The sequence below is a fragment of the Hypanus sabinus genome, chromosome 19, assembly GCF_030144855.1.
Source record: "Hypanus sabinus isolate sHypSab1 chromosome 19, sHypSab1.hap1, whole genome shotgun sequence".
NCBI classification, from domain to species: Eukaryota; Metazoa; Chordata; class Chondrichthyes; order Myliobatiformes; family Dasyatidae; genus Hypanus; species Hypanus sabinus.
Window position 1 is genome coordinate 8,629,792 of NC_082724.1, and position 22,231 is coordinate 8,652,022.

Below are 22,231 nucleotides of genomic sequence, written 5' to 3' on the forward strand. Positions count from 1 at the left end.
CCAGTGCTATTTCTATCTCCACAGGGATGATAATCAGTCAGTCGAAGCTTAGCAAAATGCATACTTTAGTCAACCTAGAAGATTTTAAGGTAAGCAAGGTACAAGGGAGGAGAAATTTAGGTAATAAATTCCAGAGTCAGGACTTTGAACAAAGGCATGATTCACAAATCCATGAAAATTACTTAAAATTTATCCTGAAGGAAACAGTCTATTACTGGCAATTTTACTTTCAACCATGTTGGGGGATACAAATACTTTCGGAATTAAGCTTCATCAAGTCCTCCCAACAAAATAGAGGCTAATTTTACCTGTTCCCCCTTCCCTCTTTCTGCATTCCCCATTCTGGTTCTCCACTCACCCCACTTCTCTTCTCCTCACCTGCCCATCACCTCCCTCTTGTTCCCCTCCTCCTTCCCTTTTTCCCATGGTCCACTCTCCACTCCAATCAGATTTCTCCCTCTTCAGTGTTTCACCACTTCCACCTATCACCTCTCAGCTTCTTACTTCATTCCCACCCCCTCGCCTGGTCTCACCCATCACCTTCCTGCTTATGTTCCTTCCCCTCCCCACCCCACTTCTTATTCTGGTTTCTTCCCCTTCCTTCCTGATGAAGGGTCTCGGCCTGAACCGTCAACTGTTTATTCTCCTTCATAGATACTCCCTGAACCTGCTGAGTTCCTCCAGCATATTATGTGTGTTGCTGCAAGATATGGAGTGAAGCTCTTATCAACTTTGCCCACACGTTTAGAGTGACAGTTTAAACAGCAGCAATCTTTGAAAATTTTGCACATCACCACTGGAAAAAAGTTTGGCACCACCAACAAAGGATTATTATTACCAGCAGAGAGATTCAAAACTAGAAGATACTGATTGTGCCAAGTTCTGATTTTTATATTAGAGGGGCACTTCTTTTAAATCTTATCGATGTACTTCAATACAAGCTATGCAAGGCGCTATTTTGAGAGCATTACTTACATCGGTAATTTTACACAGTGCTCTCACAGCAGGTCCACGATAATTGTCTTCTTTGCCAGTCATGTCTTTTGTCAAACTGAAGGGAGAAAAAGAACTGTCTAATAATTGTAGCAAGAATTTGGCCACATGACATGAAACGATTCTTTTATTTTGCCGATAAAGAGAACGTTTCCAAGACAGCATACACCCATTAAACTACCATATCATTTTGCCATTGCCCAAGAGATTCTTTACTCTAGTCTTTAAATCAAGATTTAAATAGCATCTCTACAACATAAGGACATTGTACAGCACACCAGTCAATATTTTTTGTAGTCTTGTCTATAATAAAGAAACACGGTAGCCAACGAAGCTGCTATAACACTGACGTAAATGGACAGATTGCAATGATTTTAATCATGATGATTAGTAGTAACAATGGAAAACCTCAAAGTTCAAAGTAAATTTATTATCAAAGTACATATATGTAACCTTATACAACACTGAGATTCATTTTCTTGTGGGCATACTCAACAAATCAAGAGAATAACCATAACTGAATCAATGAAGTCTGTCAAACAAGGACGTTCAGAGTGCAGAAGACAACAAACCGCAAATATAAAAAGAAACAATAATAAATAAGCAATAGATATTGAGAACAAGAGATGAAGATTCTCCTCCAAAGTGAGTCTATTGGCTGTGGGAACATTGCAATAATGGGGCAGGTGAAGTTGAGTGAAGCTATTTCCTTTGCTTCAAGAGCCTGATGGTTGAAGAGTAGTAACTATTCTTGAACCTGATGGTGAGAGTCCAGAGGCTCATGTACCTTCCTTCTTCTTGATGGCAGCACTGAGAAGAATGCATGTCCAGGGTGGTGGGGTTTCCTGATGATGGATGCTGCTTTCTTGTGACAGCATTTCATACAGATGTGCTCAATGGTTGGGAGAGCTTTAATGGACTGGGCCGTATCCACTACTTTGAGGAATTTGTCATCCAAGAGCACTGGTGTTTCCATGCCAGATGTGAAGTTCCCCGTCAATATACTCTCCACTACACAGCTATAGAAGTGTGTCATAGTCTTAGACGACATGCCGAATCTCCACAAACTCCCAAAGGAAGTTGAAGCACTGCTTCAGTTACACAGTAATTACACAGGTCCCCCAAAATAATAACACCTGATTTTCAGAATAGCTTCATCTACCCTTTGGGGCAGATTTGTCTCTTGAGCACTGTAGCAGACAACTAGCCTAGATATGGTCAAGTCTCCAGACATTTTGACCTTCTGGAACAAAGGCACTCTCCAGCATCTGCTGAACTTTGTGGACATACGAGGCTGGCGCTGGAATAAGTGGTGACATTTGTGGGCTGCTCCGGCACATTCTTGATTTGAGTTTGTTGCCAACATAAACAGCGCATTTCACTGTATTTTTCGATGTACATGTGATAAATGAATCTAAAGATGTTTAGAAAATAATTAACCTCATTTATTCTTCTGTATTATTTACAACTGGGTGAGATTTTAAAGCAAAATATCTGCTCAAAAGGTCACTTTGCAGAGCGTTTTGGTCAAAACAAAAAAAAAAGGTTTGCTTCTCATTTAACTTGCAGACATTGGATGGCAATAACGAGAAGGTTTGCTTTGATGCATTCCAAAATATTGGACCAGGGGACAAATATTGTTGAAAAATTATGCAAAATCAGAGTTGCTGTAAAGACAGTATGTTCTGTGATGAAGAGTGGATCTTATTAACACCTCATGCTGGTGAAGAGCATACTGTCTGCAGTTGGAATATGGCACTTTGGGCATAATTTATTCCCCATAAACCCCAAAGTAATTGAAACTACACAGCTTCAGGACAAAATTACCATACATGTGGAACTTTATTGCTGATGTTATAGGTTTGGAATCCCTCCCATGCCTGTACTTTGCTGACTGAAATCCTGCATGTTAAAGCTGCTGCCCTGGCATCTGTAGTGAACTGTAATATGATGAGGCGAAAAGAAGAGCTCTAGAATGGCAGAACAGCAGGAACCCGTCACTCTGATATCTCATCCAACCTTCCAATCTTCATGTTGCACAAACAGGAAATGCTGAGAGACTATTCACTGCTGAATGGCATCACACATCAGAGTCTAACCCTGCTCTCACTCTATATCTGCCAGCTTTCAGTCAGTGACTGAACTGCAGCAACTGTGACCAATTGATTTGTTGCTCTTATCTATTAAGGATAAAGTCACATTGGGTTAGTGTGGTTATGCAACGTTAGCATTCATTTGGAGAGGAGTAGAATATATAAGCAAGGATTTAATGCTGTGGCATTACAAGGATTAGCCAGCCTAAACTTAAGAGTATTGGGAGCAGTTTTTGGGACCGTTTTCTAGGAAAGGATGCACTGGCATTGGAGAAGCTCCAAAGGCGATTCACAAGAATGGTCTCGGGAATAACAGGGTTAAAGTACGAGAAACATTTGATGGCACTGGGGCCTGTACGCACTGCAGTTTAGATGACTGGGGGTGGGGGGGAAGAGGGTATCTCACTGAAACCTAGCAAATATTAAAATACCTATATAATATGGATGTAGAGAGGATGTTCCATATAGTGGGGGAGTCTAGGACCCAAGGGCACAGCCTCAGAATTGAGGGACATCCAGTTAGATGAGGAGGAATTTATTTAGCCAGAGGGTAATCAATTTGTGGAATTCATTACCACAGATTCACTACCTCAAAAGATGGCCCTTGAGGCCAAGCCAATGGGCATATTTAAAGTTAAGGTTAATAAGTTCTTGATTATTGAGAGCATCAAAAGCTATGGGGAGAAGGGAGGAATATGGAGTTGAGAGGGAAAATAAATCAGCCTTGACAAATAGGTGGAGCAGAGCAGACTTGATGAGCCGAATTCTGCTCCAGTCTTATGTTCAATGCAACACAAACTGGGATGGAGACATGAACCTCACTAGCTTTCAGCATACCTAGCTTTATCCTGGTAGCCCACTACATAAGATTCCATCGCGACACAGTGAAGCTCACCAGGCAAACCACCATCATTGACTACATCTGGAAAAAAAACTGATCAGGACCAATGGATTTTAAAATATACCCCATGTTGCCACAAATAAAACTGCACCCCAGTGAGGGTGATAAATAGGTAAAAACATACTTTCCAGAAGAAAATTAATAAAATATGCAAAGTTTAATATTTATTAAGATACAGTGCAGAGCAGTGCCGCCCAGCAATTCCCTGATTTAATCTGAGTTTAATCATAGGACAATTTAGAATGTCCAATTAACCTACCAACCATTACGTCTTTGGACCGTGGGAGGAAACAGGGACGTCCTATATTAGTGCATCATAGAAACTATTCTGGCTGCAAATTAACTGAAGATACCTCAGAGGTACATGATGATTCAGACTGTGCTCCACCACAAGATTAACTCTGTTCTACTCTCCAGCAAAGTCGAATTAGGATTAAACGAAAAGGAGGGAAGGGCTAGATTGATGTTGGAGTAAAGTAAAAGGTCAGCACAACATTGTGGGCTGAAGGGTCTGTACTGTTCTATGTTTTATGTTTTAACAATACCTGAAGAATTTTCCAACACTTTCTGCTTTTAGGTGATTCTTAAGTGTTTGCTTTAATTAAAAGTGTGACTTCAAGAACTAAACATTGTGAAGTGACTGTGAAGGAGCTTTAAGATAACACATACAAAATGCTGCAGGAACTCGGGAAGCATCGTACATACTTACTGCCCATTACGCCGCTGGTGTTTAGGGCAGCAATCAAGGTCCTCCAACTCTGGTGGTGTTCACAGCTTCCTTCATCATGTCAGTAGCTTCCTCTCAGTTTTCACTACTGTCAGTCATGCCAGTCCCAGCTGAAGACTCAGGAATACCATCACACCCAGATGTACAAGGATTCTTCATTGCTGTTTCCATAACAATTTTGTTTTACTAGTCAGGGTTGTTAGCTCCTGAACCTGAAGAACCAGTGGACCACTCTTAGTCTGGCCTCTACCCTTTGACCTGTTAGGTATTAATAATCCTACCAAAAGCCAAAGCATAAAGTCCTGACTCCAGCCAGCATAGCTTTCCAGGTCATTGAAGCACACACGCCCCCAAACCCTTTGACAAGGTAGTGGTCCTCTTGGAGGGGACAGCATCTTTAGAAGGGGATAAGCAGCTGACATTTCAGGGTCAAGCTCCCGACAAAGTATCAATAAATCTGATCAGATGAAGGGTGCCAGCCCAAAAGGTTGACTTATTTATTCCCTCCATAGACGCTGCCTGACTTGCTGAGTTGCTCAGCATTTTGTGTGTTGCTTTGAATTTCCAGCATCTGCAGACTCTCCCGGGTTTATGATAGCACATCACTGTAAGCTTGCTTTGACAGTACACAACCAGGAAGCTCCCTTAACTAATGAAAACTCCTAAAGGAGAAAAATAATCTTCAACTGCTCAAATCACATTGACACTCAGCTCCTTTCAAAAAATAAAGTCTGTAATGGAACACAGGTTAACCTATCAGGTAGACTTAGACTGAATGAAGTTTAATAGGAAGCACAATATTGCACAAATTATGCAATGAAGTCAAGAAAATGGGGTTGAGAGGAAACATAAATCAGCCATGATCAAATGGTGGAGGAGATTCAATAGGCCAAATGACCTAATTCTGCCCCTGTTTTATGATCACATTTTTAGCTTTCATCCATGTTTTGGCAGTATAAGAAACTAAGCAGTTCTGTGGTGCATGGTGTGCAGAATACTGCTAGCATAGAACTCCACAGCACAGAAACAGGCTGGTATGGAGAGAAAGCAGGTACAGGGTTCTGAGTTGGATGATCAGCCATGATCATACTGAATGGCGGTGCAGGCTCAAAGGGCTGAATGGCCTACTCCTGCACCTATTTTCCATGTTTCTATGAACTTCACCCAAAACATAACCCTTCAATCCCCTCCCATCTATTAACCTATTCAAATTTCTGTTAAATGTTGCAATCAAGCCCACATTTATCACTTATACTGGCAGCTCATTCCACACTCTCACCGCCCTGTGAAGTTTCCCCTCATGTTCCTGTTAAAATATTTCACCTTTCATCCTTAACCCATGATCTCTACTTCTAGTCTCTCGCAACCTCACTGCAAAAAGCTTGCTTGCATTTACCCCATCTATCCCCTTCATAATTTTGTATACCCCTATCAAATCTCTCCTCATTCTCTTGCACTTGAGGGAATAAAGCTCTAATTTATTCAACCTTTCCCTATAACTCGTTCTGGCAACATCCTTGTAAAGATTCTTAAATAACCTAAAGAAAAAGTAAAGTGCCTTTATTAACCCCAGGAAACCGACCTGCTAGTAACTATGATGACATCCTCAGCAATGGTAGACATTTCTTTAATCGTCAGGTAGCACATCCTTCGTAAGGTGGGCTAAATGAAACAGCAAGAAAATAAGTGGGTCATTCATTGATATTTTGTGCCTACAAGGTTCAGCAGTAATCACTTGACAATCTGTATGTGAAAATTATTCAGCACTCATACTTTCCTCATTGAATTGATTTTGAAAATTTCAACTAGAAAGGTTGCATTTATCATCCTATTATGAAGCAAGTCACATACAATGAAAGGCTTTGCATCTTCGTACCTATTACAGAGCTAAGCACAGCAGCAATTTTGCATGGGTGAATGGATAAATGATGAGTAAGGCTATTGAATGAGGCTCACCACCCTGTTCATCACAAAGCAATACAAGTTTCCACACCCACTCCATATCCTGATCAGAAGTACAACTTGCAGGTTGCTTCCAACCTGAACACTGATTTCTCTAACTTCTGGCAATTTTGGCCCCCCCCCCTTCTTTTTCCATTCTCACTCCCATCTTACCCCCTTCTCTTCTCGTCACCTGCCCATCATCACCCTCTGGTGCTCCTCCTCCTTCTCTTTCTCCCAAGGTCTACTCTCCTATCAGATGATCCTTTCTTCGGCCCTTTACCTTTCCCACATAACTTCCCAGTTTTTCACCCACCTGGCTTCACCCAACATCTAGCTTGACCTCCTTCCACCACCTCCTCCTTCCACGAATGTGCCACAACTCTGAGGGGCCGAAGGGTACAAAGTCACCCCCTCCTTTTTGAGAATCGCAAGATTGCTATTAATTCGGGTCTGGGACCCAGGAAATGAGAGAGAGAGAGACACACAGAATCCTCAAGGTTTGGAATGTGTCCTAGCCTCAGCGAAACAAAAACCCCTGATAACGGCTATTGTCTCTCGGAGACGGAATTGTGTATTGAGTACTGTACTATTCATTGAAGCCCCTCAGGGGACGACCAGAGTGGGCTGGTTGAGGGATTGCATCATCCCAACCTGATTGACATCTGAGACCCCGTGAGTAAGGGGAAAAGAGGATCTGGGGAACAACCCTTTCAGACGCGCCAGGAGAAACGCTAGAAATCCTGTGACAGCGTTTAATAGCGACAGCCGGTGGGGGGCTCGTGTGCATCCTTCCCTTGCCTTGGGATTGGCGGGCTCGCCACGGAAGAATGGCTTAGCTAAAGGAGAGGCCACAAGTGAACGGCCACACCAACTAGACTCTGATGGATCAAAATCATAAAAGGAAAGCTGGCAAGTTTCTCAAAATCTCTCTCTCACTCCAACCTTTGCCACACAGCGGTCCCCAAAAGGCTGCAGCCTGCATGAACTGAGTGACTTTTATATTTCCATCAGACAATACATTATCCCCTAGACAACGATAGAGCTTATTTCTTATTGATTATTATTATACCCGCACTTTTAGATTTAGTATTGATGACGTATATTATCTGTATGTTTGCATTGATATTATTTTTGTGCATTTTTACTAATAAATACTGTTAAAAATCGTATCATCAGGCTTCAATGGACCTCCCTATCTTTGCTGGTAAGTGACCCAGTTACGGGGTTCGTAACACACCCATCACAACTTTCTTATTCTGGCTTCTTCCCTCCTTTCTTTCCAGTCCTGTTGAAGGGTCTTGGCTTGAAACTTCCATTGTTTATTCATTTTTATTTATTTATTGACATGTAGCATGGAATAGGCACTACTGGCCCTTTGAGATGTGCCATCCAGCAGTCCCGATTTTAATCCTAGTCTAATCAACGACCGCTTAACCTACCAACCAATATGTCTTTGGGTTGTGGGAGGAAATCGGAGCACCTGGAGGAAATGTACATGGGGAGAAAAAGCAAACTCTTTACAGGCAGCAGTGGGATTCCCCTCCATAGAGGCTGAATGACCTGCTGAGCTCCTCCAGCATACTGCGTGTGTCGCTCTGGAGTTCCAGCAAATGCAGAATCAATCTTTTGTTTACACCTTACTGATGCTTTTATGCTAAATAATGGCAGCTGTTTCAAGGTCCTCGGCAGGATACCTTCTATCTGCCGACTGTGATAACTGCAGCTCATTCCATTCCACTGAACCACAACTGCTGAAACCCCATTGCTTATCAGCTGGTCTCTTGACCCATAATGAACAATCAGGCAAAAAACAGGGCAAAGGTCCAACTCATCCATGCAAAAAGGTCTGGAAAGAACTGCTGGGAAAAAAGGACCAACATTCTCTAATGTTACTAACTGATATTCACAAGCCAAGTAACAGAGCTGTTAACTAATCATGACAATTAACCTTCAGCAGTTATTCCACAACAGATACAGGCAAAGGGTAGGGAAATCTCAGGCTTTGAGTTCTTCCTTCTAGGGACATTACCTTACTTCTCAGATTAGTGAGGGGAGTGGTTTATATCTTAATAACCACTCCTACATCCACTTTCAGCCCAACCCTTCCAGACCTCATTACACACATGGAGCATTACAGCACAGTACAGGCCCCTTTGGCCATGATATTGGGCTGACCTTTCAACTTAATGCAGGATCAATCTAACCCTTCCCTCCTGCATACCATTTTTAAAAAATCATTAATGTGTCCGCCTAAAAGTTTCCTAAATGCCCCTAATACATCTGCCTCTACCAACTCTGGCAGCAGGTTCCACACACCTTCCACTCTGTGCAAAAAAAAACACCTATACCTGACGTCCCTTTATATTTTCCTCTAACCACCTTAAATAAATAAATATCCCCCCTCCCCCACTCCTGTATTAGCTATTTCCACTCTGGGAGAAAGCCCCTGGATATCCACTTGACCTATGCTGCTTTATAATCTTGTACACCTCTACTGCTGACGTAATGAAATCTCATATCTGAAATGTAAAGATGTTATGATTCTCTGTAAAATTTTAACTAAAGGGGTACTCGATGATCTCCAACCTTGTAACATTTGATGCAATTTAATTAGGGATTAACTTAAAACACTTTATTAATTTATTTATTGAGATACAATGCAGAATAGGTCCTTCAGGTCCTGCAAACTACACTGTGCTGTAATCCCCAGATTTTAATCTCAGCCTAACCATGGGACAATTTGCAACGTCCAATTAACCTACCAACTGGTAAGCCTGGAGCATCCGGTAGAAGCCCACATCACAGGAAGAATGGCAAAAATTCCTTATAGGCAGCAGTGGGAATTAAACGCGGGTCACTGGTAGTGCAAAGTGTTGTGCTAACCACTACGTTACCGTGCCACCCCATGGATTTGCAGTGGCATCATTTTGGACAGATAGCGGTCTTTCATTACATCTGTTACAGAGAGAGACTGTCCTGGTCAAGGTATGTTGTAAACTATCACAGAAATCAGTAAAGGCCAAAGTACAGACATAAAGTCTGTCAAGCTTCAAAATTGGTGTCTGAAATTTTAAATATATTCTCCAGAAGTGCAAGGAACAGAATAAAACAGGTCATTTTTAAAACTCGAACAGTGCCTGGAACTTTGAACTATAAGATATACTAATCATTCCAAGTTTGCTTTTCATCATGGGATCAGACTGAGTGAAAGTATTAACCCCTTTAGCTGAAGCATAATAACTTGGAAAGCGGTGGCTCAGAGCTGGTCATAGAAACAAGCACAGACTCTGAAGCATGAGAGCACTTATGTGATACCAGCAATGGATACTTACATCATTGGACTGGAAGAGTTTGGTCATAGCGAAAAATGCTTCTGTAGCTTCCACTGAGCCCATGTGCTCTCCCTATTAACAACAAAAAAGATTTATTTACATTAACAGATTACCCATGAACAAGACCACTGGGTGAACTTACAAGGTTTATGCATACTTAAGTTACAGCACAGAACAAAATGCACATTAGGTTACATAGAAGATGCGTTTCACAAATATGTTCCACCTGATGGTATTTCCAACTAATGAGGAAAAGCAGTAAATGCCAAACTCCAGGATGCACGGTCCCTGTGGGAGTTTGGCCAAGTAATGGGGGTTGGGATCTCAAACTCATTTGGAAGGAAAGGAGCATCTTGAGAAGGAACTCATTCAGGCACACACAAATCCCTTCATTTGCTCACTTGTTTCTGCAAATAAGCAATTATTATTATTTTAAGAGGTTTATACAGATTCGGCATGTCATCTAAAACTTTGAGAAACTTCTACAGATGCACAGTGGAGAGCATCCTGACTGGTTGCACCAGGGCCTGGTATGGAAACACCAATGCCCAAGAACAGAAAATCCTACAAAGTGATGGATACAGCCCAGTCCTTCACAGGAAAAGTGCCCCCTGCTATTGGGCACATTTACAAGGACACTGCCACAAGAAAGCAGTCCCAACGTCAAGGAGCCCCACCACCCACGCAGTGCTCTCTTCTCGCTGCTGCCATCGAGGTGGTGGTACAGGAGCCTTGGGTCCCACACCATCAGGCTCAGAAACAGTTACTACCCTTCAATCATCAGGCTCATGAACCAGTCTGGATATCTTCACTCACTTCAGCACTGAACTGATTCCACGACCTATGGAGTCACTTTCAAGGACCTACAACTCATGTTCTCTGTATTATTTCTTTATTATTTGTTCGTTTTTGTATGTGCACAGTTTATCTTTTTGTACAGTGGTTGTTTGCCAGACTTTGTGTGTAGTTTTTTAAGTGATTTGATTGTATTTATTTGTTCCACTGTGAATGGCTGCAAGAAATCAAATCTCAAGGTAGCATATGACACCTTGTATAGTATGTATTCTGATAATAAATAAAAACAAAAATACTGGATGCCAGGCAACATCCACCAGCGAAAAATAAACATTTGAAGGTCCTGAGGAAGGATATCGGCCTGAAACGTCAACTATTTATTCATTTCCATTGATGCTGCCTGCTCTGCTGAGTTCCTCAAGAATTTTCCATGTGTTGCTCTGGATCTCCAGCATCTGCAGAATCTCTTGTGTTATTAAAAAATAAAGTTGCAAAATCTGAATATCTGAAACAAAAACTACGATGCAGTAAAATATTCAGCAGGTCAGGCAGCATCTGTGGAAAGAGCAATGGAATCAATGACATACTGTATACAAAAAATTTTTGGAGTAACTCAGCAGGTCAGGTAACATTTATAGAAAGGAATAATGAGTTGATGTTTCAGGCACAGACCCTTCATCTGGACCTCTTGTAAGAGTCGCTGCCCAAAATGTTGACTTTAAAATCATTACTGATTTTGAGGAACCTTCTATTGATGGTGAAGATCAAATATAATCACACCAACTGGCACACAGGATTTAAGGGATTGAACAACCTTTCGTCTCCATCTGTTAATTTAAATGTATTTGCAGCTTTGTTATTTCACTTCTGGAGGGCAGCAACAGTACAAGATCTGGCCATTGAATAAAACTGTGCAGAAATTCACACTGCTGATGAACCCAAGATGACTGCCTCCATCTTAAAATTCTAGACTTCAAAGTTCTCCATTTTTCTTCTCCATCCAGCCGTCCAAACCACCGGGATGCCTGCACTCTTGCCCAGAGCCCAACTCTTCTACAAGCGCCCGGCAACTCGACCCATCTTCAATTTCTTTCTTCAACCATCTTCACCATTGGTAAACATTATAGAAAATCAATAAGGTAAGTGCAAGAACTGGCAGGTGGCTGATTGGTACTGGCACTGGAATCTGAGGACTAACAGTTGGTGTGAACCCAGGAATGATCATAATGCAGTTGTTGCAGGTTTCAGATTGGTCTGTTAAATGGGACAAAATGAGATAGTGTAGCGGCGCTACACGCAGCGCTAAAATTACGACACGGAGTCGGTAACTGCAGTTGAAGGAAAAAACTTTATTCGAAATCTTCAGCCTCACTTTTAAGCCTCCCTCAACCTGCCCCCCATGGCGCAGAGGCTCCAAAGCTCTGTGCTCGCAAACCCCCGTAGGCTATCTAATTGTGAGTCGGTTCGGATGTGCCAGGAAATGGGTCGCCACATAACCCCCCCCCCCAGAACCGGCGATACACCCCCCAATGTCCACAGTCTGGGCCAGAACCTGCTTGGGAGGTCGGCCTCTGCGCCGAGGTGCCGGAAGCTTGGCCGGTTGCGCCAGGTCCACATGGGCCGGTTTGAGGCGGTCCACCGTGAAAACCTCCTCTTTCCCCCCAACGTCCAGCACGAACGTGGACCCGTTGTTCCGGAGCACCATAAACGGCCCCTCGTATGGCCGCTGCAGCGGTGGCCGATGCCCGCCCCTTCGTACAAACACAAACTTACAGTTCTGTAGGTCTTTGGGTACGCAGGTCGGGTGCCGCCCGTGCTGTGAAGTGGGTATGGGGGCCAGGTTACCGAGCTTCTCGCGTAGTCTGCCCAGGACTGCTGCGGGATCTTCCTCTTGCCCCCTTGGGGCTGGTAGGAACTCCCCGGGGACGACCAGGGGCGCGCCGTATACCAACTCGGCCGACGAGGCGTGCAGGTCGTCCTTGGGCGCTGTGCGGATGCCGAATAGGACCCAGGGAAGCTCGTCCGCCCAGTTGGCTCCTTGCAGGTGGGCCATGGGGGCCGACTTCAGGTGACGGTGGAAACGCTCTACTAGCCCGTTCGACTGTGGGTGGTAGGCAGTGGTGTGGTGCAGCTGAGTCCCCAAAAGGCTGGCCATAGCTGACCACAGGCTGGAGGAACTGGGCGCCTCTGTCGGAGGTAATGTGGGCTGGTACACCAAAGCGAGATATCCAGGTGGCGATCAGGGCTCGGGCGCAAGATTCGGAGGTGGTGTCGGTGAGCGGGACCGCCTCTGGCCATCTTGTGAACCGGTCCACAATAGTCAGGAGGTGCCGCGCTCCGCGCGACACTGGCAGGGGACCCACAATATCCACATGAATGTGGTCGAAACGCCGGTGGGCGGGATGGAACTGCTGCGGTGGGGCTTTGGTGTGTCGCTGCACCTTGGCCGTCTGGCAGTGCATGCACGTTTTGGCCCATTCACTGACCTGTTTGCGGAGTCCGTGCCAAACGAACCTGCTGGAAACCATCCGGACAGTTGTCCGGATGGAGGGATGAGCCAAGTTATGAATGGAGTCGAAAACGCAGCGCCGCCAGGCTGTCGGGACGACGGGACGGGGCTGGCCGGTGGCGACGTCACAGAGTAGGGTCCTCTCACCTGGGCCCACGGGGAGGTCCTGGAGCTGCAAACCGGAGACTGCGGTTCTGTAACTCGGAATCTCCTCATCCGCCTGCTGCGCCTCTGCCAGTGCCTCAAAGTCTACCCCTTGGGAAAGGGCATGAACGGTAGGGCGAGAGAGCGCATCCGCCACGACATTGTCCTTACCCAAGACGTGCCGGACATCCGTCGTGTATTCAGAGATGTAGGACAGGTGGCGTTGCTGGCGGGACGACCAGGGGTCGGACGCTTTCGTAAACGCAAAGGTAAGCGGTTTGTGGTCCGTGAATGCGGTGAAGGGCCGACCTTCTAGGAAGTACCTGAAATGCCGGATTGCCAGGTAGAGCGCCAACAGTTCCCGGTCGAAAGCACTGTATTTGAGCTCGGGTGGTCGCAGGTGTTTGCTGAAAAACGCCAGGGGTTGCCAGCGACCTGCGATGAGTTGCTCCAGCACCCCACCGACTGCCGTGTTTGATGCGTCCACTGTGAGGCGGTAGGGGCGTCCATTCTGGGATGTACTAGCATTGCGGCGTTCGCCAAAGCTTCCTTCGTTTGAACGAAAGCGGCGGCGGACTCCTCGTCCCAGGTAATGTCCTTGCTCGGACCCGACATCAGGGCGAACAGGGGGCGCATGATCCGGGCAGCTGAAGGGAGGAAGCGGCAGTAGAAATTGACCATACCTACGAATTCCTGAAGGCCTTTGATCGTGGTGGGTCGGGGAAAGAGGCGGACCGCATCTACCTTAGCGGGCAGAGGGGTTGCCCCGTCTTTAGTAATCCTGTGGCCCAGGAAGTCAATGGTATCGAGTCCGAACTGGCATTTGGCGGGGTTGATTGTAAGACCGTACTCACTCAGTCGGGCGCAGAGTTGACGGAGGTGGGACAGATGCTCCTGATGACTGCTGCTGGCTATGAGGATGTCATCCAAATAGATGAACGCGAAGTCCAGGTCCCGTCCCACCGCGTCCATTAACCGCTGGAACGTCTGTGCGGCATTCTTCAGGCCGAACGGCATGCAGAGGAACTCGAAAAGGCCAAACGGGGTGATGAGAGCCGTTTTGGGGACGTCGTCAGGATGCATCGGGATTTGATGGTACCCTCGGACGAGGTCTACCTTGGAGAAGATCCGTGCGCCGTGCAGGTTTGCTGCAAAGTCCTGAATGTGCGGCACAGGGTAGCGGTCCGGTGTGGTAGCCTCATTCAGCCTGCGGTAGTCGCCGCACGGTCTCCAGCCCCCCGTCGCTTTGGGCACCATGTGCAGGGGGGAGGCCCATGGGCTGTCGGACCGCCGGATGATCCCCAATTCCTCCATCCTCTGGAACTCCTCCTTCGCCAGTCGGAGCTTGTCCGGGGGAAGCCGCCGAGCGCGGGCGTAGAGGGGTGGTCCCTGGGTCGGGATGTGGTGCTGTACACCGTGCCTGGGCATGGCCGCTGTGAACTGCGGTGCCAGAACCGATGGGAAATCCGCCAGGACCCTGGTGAAGTCGTTGTCGGAGAGCGTGATGGAGCCGAGGTGAGGGGCTGGCAACTGGGCTGTACCCAGGGAGAACGTCTGAAAGGTCTCGGCATGTACCAGTCTCTTCCTGGGCAGGTCGACCAGTAGGCTGTGAGCCCGCAAAAAATCCGCACCCAGAAGCGGTTGGGCTACGGCGGCCAGCGTGAAGTCCCACGTGAACTGGCTGGAGCCGAACTATAGCTGCACCTGACGGGTGCCATAGGTCCTTACTGTGCTGCCATTCACGGCCCTCGGGGGGGGACCCGGTGCCCTGCTGCGGGTGTTGTAACTCGTCGGAGGTAAAACGCTGATCTCAGCCCCAGTATCGACCAAAAACCGGCGTCCCGACCTTCTATCCCACACATACAGGAGGCTATCCCAATGGCCAGCCGCCGTAGCCATCAGCGGCGGCTGGCCCTGGCGTTTCCCGGGAACTTGCAGGGCGGGCAACAACGGTGGGCTTCTGCGCCCCACCGCTGGTGGTAGAAGCACCAGTGTTCACTGGGCCGGGGGTTGGCAGGCTCTGCGGCCGGGCCTGGACTGGTTTGCTGCCGGGAGCGTGGCTGGGAGATCTGTGCGATGGACAGATGCTCACCTTTTTGGCGTTCCACAGCAAGTCCGCCCGGGCTGCCACCTTCCGGGGGTCACTAAAATCCGCGTCGGACAGCAGCAGGCGTATGTCCTCGGGCAGCTGCTCCAGGAATGCCTGCTCAAACATGAGGGAGGGCTTGTGTCCGTCGGCGAGAGACAACATCTCATTCATTAAAGCCGATGGAGGTCTGTCGCCCAAGCCATCCAGGTGCAGTAAACGGGCAGCCCGCTCGCGCCGTGAGAGTCCGAAAGTCCTGAGGAGCAGGGCTTTGAATTCCGTGTACTTGCCGTCTGCTGGGGGCGACTGTACGAACTCCGCGACCTGGGCCGCTATGTCCTGGTCGAGGGAGCTCACCACGTAGTAGTAGCGGGTGTCTTCTGAGGTGATCTGGCGAACGTGGAATTGGGCTTCGGCTTGCTGGAACCATAGGTTCGGGCGCTGTGTCCAGAAACCCGGCAGTTTCAACGAAACCACATGAACAGAGGCGGCGTCGGTCATTTCTGGTCCAAAAATCGTTTGGACTGTTGGGGTCACCAATTGTAGCGGTGTGCTACATGCAGCGCTAAAATTACGACACGGAGTCGGTAACTGCAGTCAAAGGAAAAAACTTTATTCGAAATCTTCAGCCTCACTTTTAAGCCTCCCTCAACCTGCCCCCCATGGCGCAGAGGCTCCAAAGCTCTGTGCTCGCAAACCCCCGTAGGCTATCTAATTGTGAGTCGGTTCGGATGTGCCAGGAAATGGGTCACAACAATAGCACAATTCATTCTGCAATTGCACCATCTATTGGTGACAACACAGACCGAATCTTCATTCATGGGATATGACAATACTGCGCACCTATTGCCCATTCACAATTATTCTTCAACCAGCAAGGCAGTTAAGAGTCAAGCACATTAGCCAGACCAGTCAAGGACTACATACTTCTCCCCCTTCAGCCAAAAGGCTCCTGAACCAGCATGGATAACTTCACCTCAACACTGAGTTGATCACTCAACACAGCCTATGAGCTTATTTTCAAGGACTCTACAATTCATGCTCTCAGTATTATATACATACTTATTATTATTTTTTAAAATATTTGCACAGTTTGTCCTCTTTTGCATATTGGCTGCTCGCCAGTCTTTGTGTGTAGATTTTCATTGATTCTTTTGATCTACTGGGACTGAGGGCAAAAATTGAATATTCAGTGATGTATACATACTTTGAAACAGGAAGAATTACTTCTTTTTAAGTATATCAGTACGGTAGCATAGTAGCCAGCACAATGCTTTACAGCACCAGTAACTCAGATTCAATACCTGCTGCTGTCTGAAAGGAGTTTGTACATTCTCCCCATGGTCGCATGGGTTTCCTCCATGTGCTCCAGTTTCCTCCCACATTCTAATTCCCAACACTTGTAAATCATTGTAAATTGTCCCATGATAAGGTTAAGGGTTAAATTGGGGAATTACTGAGCAGCATGGAAGGACCCACTCTTTGCTGCATCTCAATAAATTATTTATTTACAGCTATATAAGACCTTAGTTAGATCTCACTTGGAATACCGTGTTCAGTTCTGGTCACCTCACTACAGGAAGAGTGTGGATTCTATAGCGAGAGTGCAGAGGAGATTTACAAGGATGTTGCCTGGATTGGGGAGCATGCCTTCTGAGAACAGATTGAGTGAACTTGGCCGTTTCTCCTTGGAGCGACAGAAGATGAGAGGTGACCCGATAGAGGTGTACAAGATGATGAGAGGCATTAATTGTGTGGATAAGCAAAGGCTTTTTCCCCAGGGCTGAAATGGCTAACACAAGGGGGCATAGTTTAAGGTCCTTGGAGGTACAAGGGGAATGTCAGGGGCAAGTTTGTTTGTTTGCTTCTTTTTTAATACACTGCCAGCAAAAGTGGTAGAGGTGGAAACAATAGGTCTTTTAAGAGATATTCAGGTAGGTGCATGTTGTTTAGAAAAAATAGAAGACCATGTGGTAGGGAAATTCTAGGCAGTTTCTAGAGTAGCACAACATCGTGGGCCAAAGGGCCTGGAATGTGCTGTAGATTTCTATGTTTCTAATTCTTTTAGAATCTATTGATTGAACAATTAGCTATTCCTCTATTGAATACTGTGCCAGAGCTCTCTACTATGTGAACATTTTGCTTATATATTTTTTATAGTTTAATCTTAGACTCTGCAAGACTTGGAGAAGATAAAATAAAATACCGACCACCTGATTTATTGAACACTAGATTCCAATTAAAATCAGTGGATGAGTTCTCTTTTACTCTTTAAATGCAAACTTTCAACTTGCTACAGATTCTAAAAGTGGACTCCATTTGAAAAGAATTTCCATGCATGCAACATCTGATCATCAACAGTAAATGAGATGAATTTCAAACAAACTATTTTTTTTGGTGAGGCTTGACAAGGGCAATCAAACTCTCTGTTTGACACAATATCGGGGGTTCTTCAACTGAGCAAGCAGATGGAAGCTTGATTTAAAGCTTATTTAAAATATAACAGCTCTGACAGTGCACCACTCTCTTGATACTGTGCTGGAGTGTTTGCCTAAATTAAAAAACTTGGACAAGTCTCAACCTTCAGAATCTAGTGCAAGACTGCCACCTACTGGGGTGGCTGGCAATGACAATGTAAAAATGTCAAAATGCTGCTGCAGGATCTCAGCAGGTAAGGCAGCACCTATGGAAAAGAGTAAGCAGAAAATGCTTTGGGCTGAGAGTCCTCTACAGGACAAGAGGTCCACTAGTTTCAACTCATCGGATGACTACAAACCAGAAGATGGACATCAAAAAGTCAACTGTGGAAGTAACAAGACTTCTATTTTGCCATTTTGTCAGCCTGTATTTACAAGTAAACATATTACTTGGGTAAATGCCATTATCTCACCTCATGGTAGCAACATCCAAAAATCCCCACCATCCAGGTCATGCAATTTTTTTCCACAGCTATCATTAGGCAGGAGGTACAGAAGCCTGAAGTCCCACACCACCAAATTCCAGACAGCTACTTCCCTTCAACCATTTGATTCTTGAATCAACAGCAAAACGTTGATCATAGTGTTATTAAACAGTAGTGATAATTAGTCTAATCACCTTGCACTTGCAACAGATTTGTTTTATTCTATTCTAATTGTGTTTCTTTATAAGAATTATAGTAAATGTTTAATAATGCTGCATATATGATGCAAAGTGCCTGTGATGCTGATACAATTTTGTGAGCAGAACAGTTGCTTAGCAGTTAGCATAATGCTATTACTGTGCCAGCGACCAGGATTCAATTCCTCCCACTATTTGCAAAGAGCTAGTATGTTCTCTCTGTGGCCGTGTGGGTTTCCTCTGGGTGCACTGGTTTCCAACCACGTTCCAAAGATATACCAGCTCAGGTTAGTAAGTTGTGGGCATGTTATGTTGACACCAGAAGCACAGCAACACTTGTAGGCTGCCCTCAGTAAATCTTTTGATTGTGTTGGTTATTGACTCAAAATGACGCAATTCGCTGTATGTTTCAATGTACAAGTAACAAATAAAGCTGGTCTTTAGTAAGTTTTTCACTGCACCAAAGCGAAATTTATTGTCAACTGTATTTCTGAATGGTAAACTATTAATGCAATAATAATTAAAAGATAGAAACAACAGTAAGCTTTCCAAAGTTTATTCATTTATCCAATGGATTTTGGCCGACTTATTTTAACCCTGGGATTCATAGCCTGGGGTCTATGGACTCCTCAGTTAATTACATTTAAAAACACTTTTTCGGTAAAAGACTTAATTTTTGGAGAGTGCTCCATTTGTCCACTAACCTTTATAAAAAGATGCATTTGTTAACCTCACATTCTGAATATATTATCACATATTGTGCTCTCACCTTTTTGCCCCATTTGTCTCTCCAGTAACACAAATGTATCTCGACAAATACTTTATAAATTCCATTGTCTTTAAAACCATAACAAAAATCACAGCATGCACATAAGAAATTGGAACAGTAGTAGGCCTTTCAGCCTCTCAAGTCTGCTCTGCCATTCAATAAGATCAAGGCTGATCCAACTTCCCTTTTCCGCTTTTTGGTATTGATTCTCTTCATTGATTGGAAATTGATCTCTTGCTTTAAATTTAATCAAGAACCCACAACACTGGGGAACAGAAATACAAAGACTCAAAACTGTGAAAGCCTCACTTCAAATTTAGCTTAACATATGAGCTTTAGCCTCACCCAACCTCAGCAGAAAACAGCTGCATACATTTCCTGTATCTGTACCCCTCATAATATTGTATTGTTCATTCTCTACACTCCAGGGAATGAAGCCCTAACCTATTCAACCTTTCCCTCTAATTCAGCTCCTCAAGTCCTGGCAACATCCATACAAATTTTCTCTGCACTCTTTCAGCCTTATCAATATATTTCCTGTAGGTAGGTGACCAGAACTGTACAAGGATTCCACAAGTTAGTGCAAACACAAGTTGAGTCAAGCGCCTGGTTTTATCTATTGATTGTGTAATTACAAAACCCACAAAGAGTTGTAAATTTTAAGCTACAGGGAGCTTTTTGGAGAAAACAACTATACCAATTAGACAGCATGTCCCATGAGGATAGGCTGATCGAGCTGGGGCTTTTTCCTCTTTGGAGAGAAGGAGGCTCACTTAACAGAGTTGTACAAGATGATAAGAAGCATAAACCAAGTGAACAGCCAGACCTTTTCCACAGTGTGAAAAATGGAGAATACAAGGCAGCATAACTTGTGTGTTGGGAGGAAAGCATAGGCAGATGTCAGAGGCAGGTTTTTTAAAAATTACACACGGTGTGGCGAGTGTGCAGAAGATACATTGGGGATGTTTAAGAGAATCCTTTATAGGCAGATGGATAATAGAAAAATGGAGGGTGATGTGAGAGGGAAGGGTTAGATTGATTTTGGAGTGGATTAAAGAATTGGCCTGTCCTGTACTATGTTCAACTACCATTCCATGTTTGGATTTCATCAATGTATCAAGAAGCAATAATAAATCTAGCAACACATCATCATGGCTCTTTCTGCTGTTAGAATCAGATCAAGTCCAAAAGTGTGACTAGAGACATAATCAAAGATTTGTATTTTTATCACGGTCACTCTTACAAACAGAAGTTCTCCCAGCCACCGAAACCAACAATCCTGCTGCATGAAACCCCACCTTATGTTTTAGCAAGGAAGCTTTCCAACAATGATTGCATAGGTTGATGATATCAGATACAAATTGCTTTTTCCTCCTCAGGATAGGCGAGTCTAGAACTAGGGTAAAAGGTGAAATATTTATGGGGAATCAGAGAAGAAACTTCTTCACTCAGATTTTTCCATCTGCAAAGAACAAATTTCTCAGTGCTCAACTATTTAAATTCCTGACCCCATTCCTATTCCGACAGGTCCATCCATGGCTATAGCCAGCGACTTCTCCAACTTCAGGTGATCACCCCCTTCCCAACCCCTACATAAATTTCCCCACTCTGGTCCCTTACCTCTTCTCCTCACCTGCCTTCCAGCTCCCACTGGTGCCTATCCTCTTTCCCTTTCTCCCACAGTCCACTCCTCTTCTAGCAGATTCCTTCTGCTACAGCCCTTTATCTTTTCCACCTATCACCTCCCAGATTCATACTTCACCCCCTCCCACCCACCAGACTTCACCTATTGCTTTATAGTTTGTCTAACTTCCCCTCTCCCCACTTATTATTCTAGCATCTTGCCCTTTCCTTTGCAGTCATGATGAAGGGTCTTGGCCCCAAACTCCATGAATGCTGCCTGGCCTGCAGAGTTCAGAGGGTGGTACATGTGTGGAATAGCACAAGTAGCAGATTTGGATTCAATTGTAACATTTAAGAGAAGTTTAGGTATGTACAGTACACGGATGAGAAGTATGGAGGGCTATGGTCTAGGTGCAGGTAGATGGGACTAGACAGAAAATCAAGCTGGCATGGACTAGACAGGCTGAATGGCCTGTTTCTGCGCTGTCATGCTATATGACTGAAAATGCTATTCCAACAATTTTTTTTCCCCCAAAGCACTAGCATTCCTTGTTCCAAAGATATGAAGGGCAGTCTAACCTGGTTTATCAGGTACAGGATCTTGGTCAAAATGTGAGCACATTTCCGAGGATTGATTGGAGTTTCATTAAAAACTCGAGCCTAAGGAAAGAAAGTAGCAAAAATTAGTGTTTCTTCTATTTCATAAATAATCTTAGCAAACTAAGAATTAGCATAGAGATGAGATAGGTCATGATGCAACATATAAAATTACTATTAGACCCAAGCTCATGTTCTAATTTACCTTCTTCATCTGCACTCTAGAACAGAGAAAGCTGGAGGCTACCACACAAAAGTCTTAAACAACGTTAAGCATTCATTCAGCTGACATTTGGGTGTCAGGAAGAGTGGGGTAAAGGAGACTGAGGTGAACAATGAATATATACCGGTAAGTTAATACATCTCAGAAAGTCTTTGGAATCTGAAGATCACCGCCACACGAAAAAAAAACATTGGCACGGATTGTTTAATGGAAATAAGATGCGTGCAGTTTAGTGAAAAAATGTGCTTAAATAGCAATACGAAATTGAATGGAAGAAGGCTGCTGTACAGAATAAACACTGATAAGGACAATTTGGGCTGCACAGGTGTTGCATTTCTCCAAATCCTATGTAATTTAAACACTACAGCTTGACACAACTGATTGATTTTACTACAC

At 44.8% G+C, this 22,231-nt stretch overlaps 1 protein-coding gene across 2 annotated transcripts in view; it reads right to left on the reverse strand.

Annotated features, from left to right (window-relative positions):
- copg2 (COPI coat complex subunit gamma 2) overlaps positions 1-22,231 on the reverse strand; it is a 113,330-nt gene that overhangs the window by 62,944 nt on the left and 28,155 nt on the right. For both annotated transcript variants that reach the window (XM_059943962.1, XM_059943961.1), the window contains exons 3-6: positions 21,595-21,675; positions 9,991-10,062; positions 6,297-6,376; positions 976-1,051 (exon numbers count right to left, since the gene is read on the reverse strand). In XM_059943962.1, the coding sequence (XP_059799945.1) occupies positions 976-1,051; positions 6,297-6,376; positions 9,991-10,062; positions 21,595-21,675 (309 nt within the window). The remainder of the gene's footprint in view (positions 1-975; positions 1,052-6,296; positions 6,377-9,990; positions 10,063-21,594; positions 21,676-22,231) is intronic.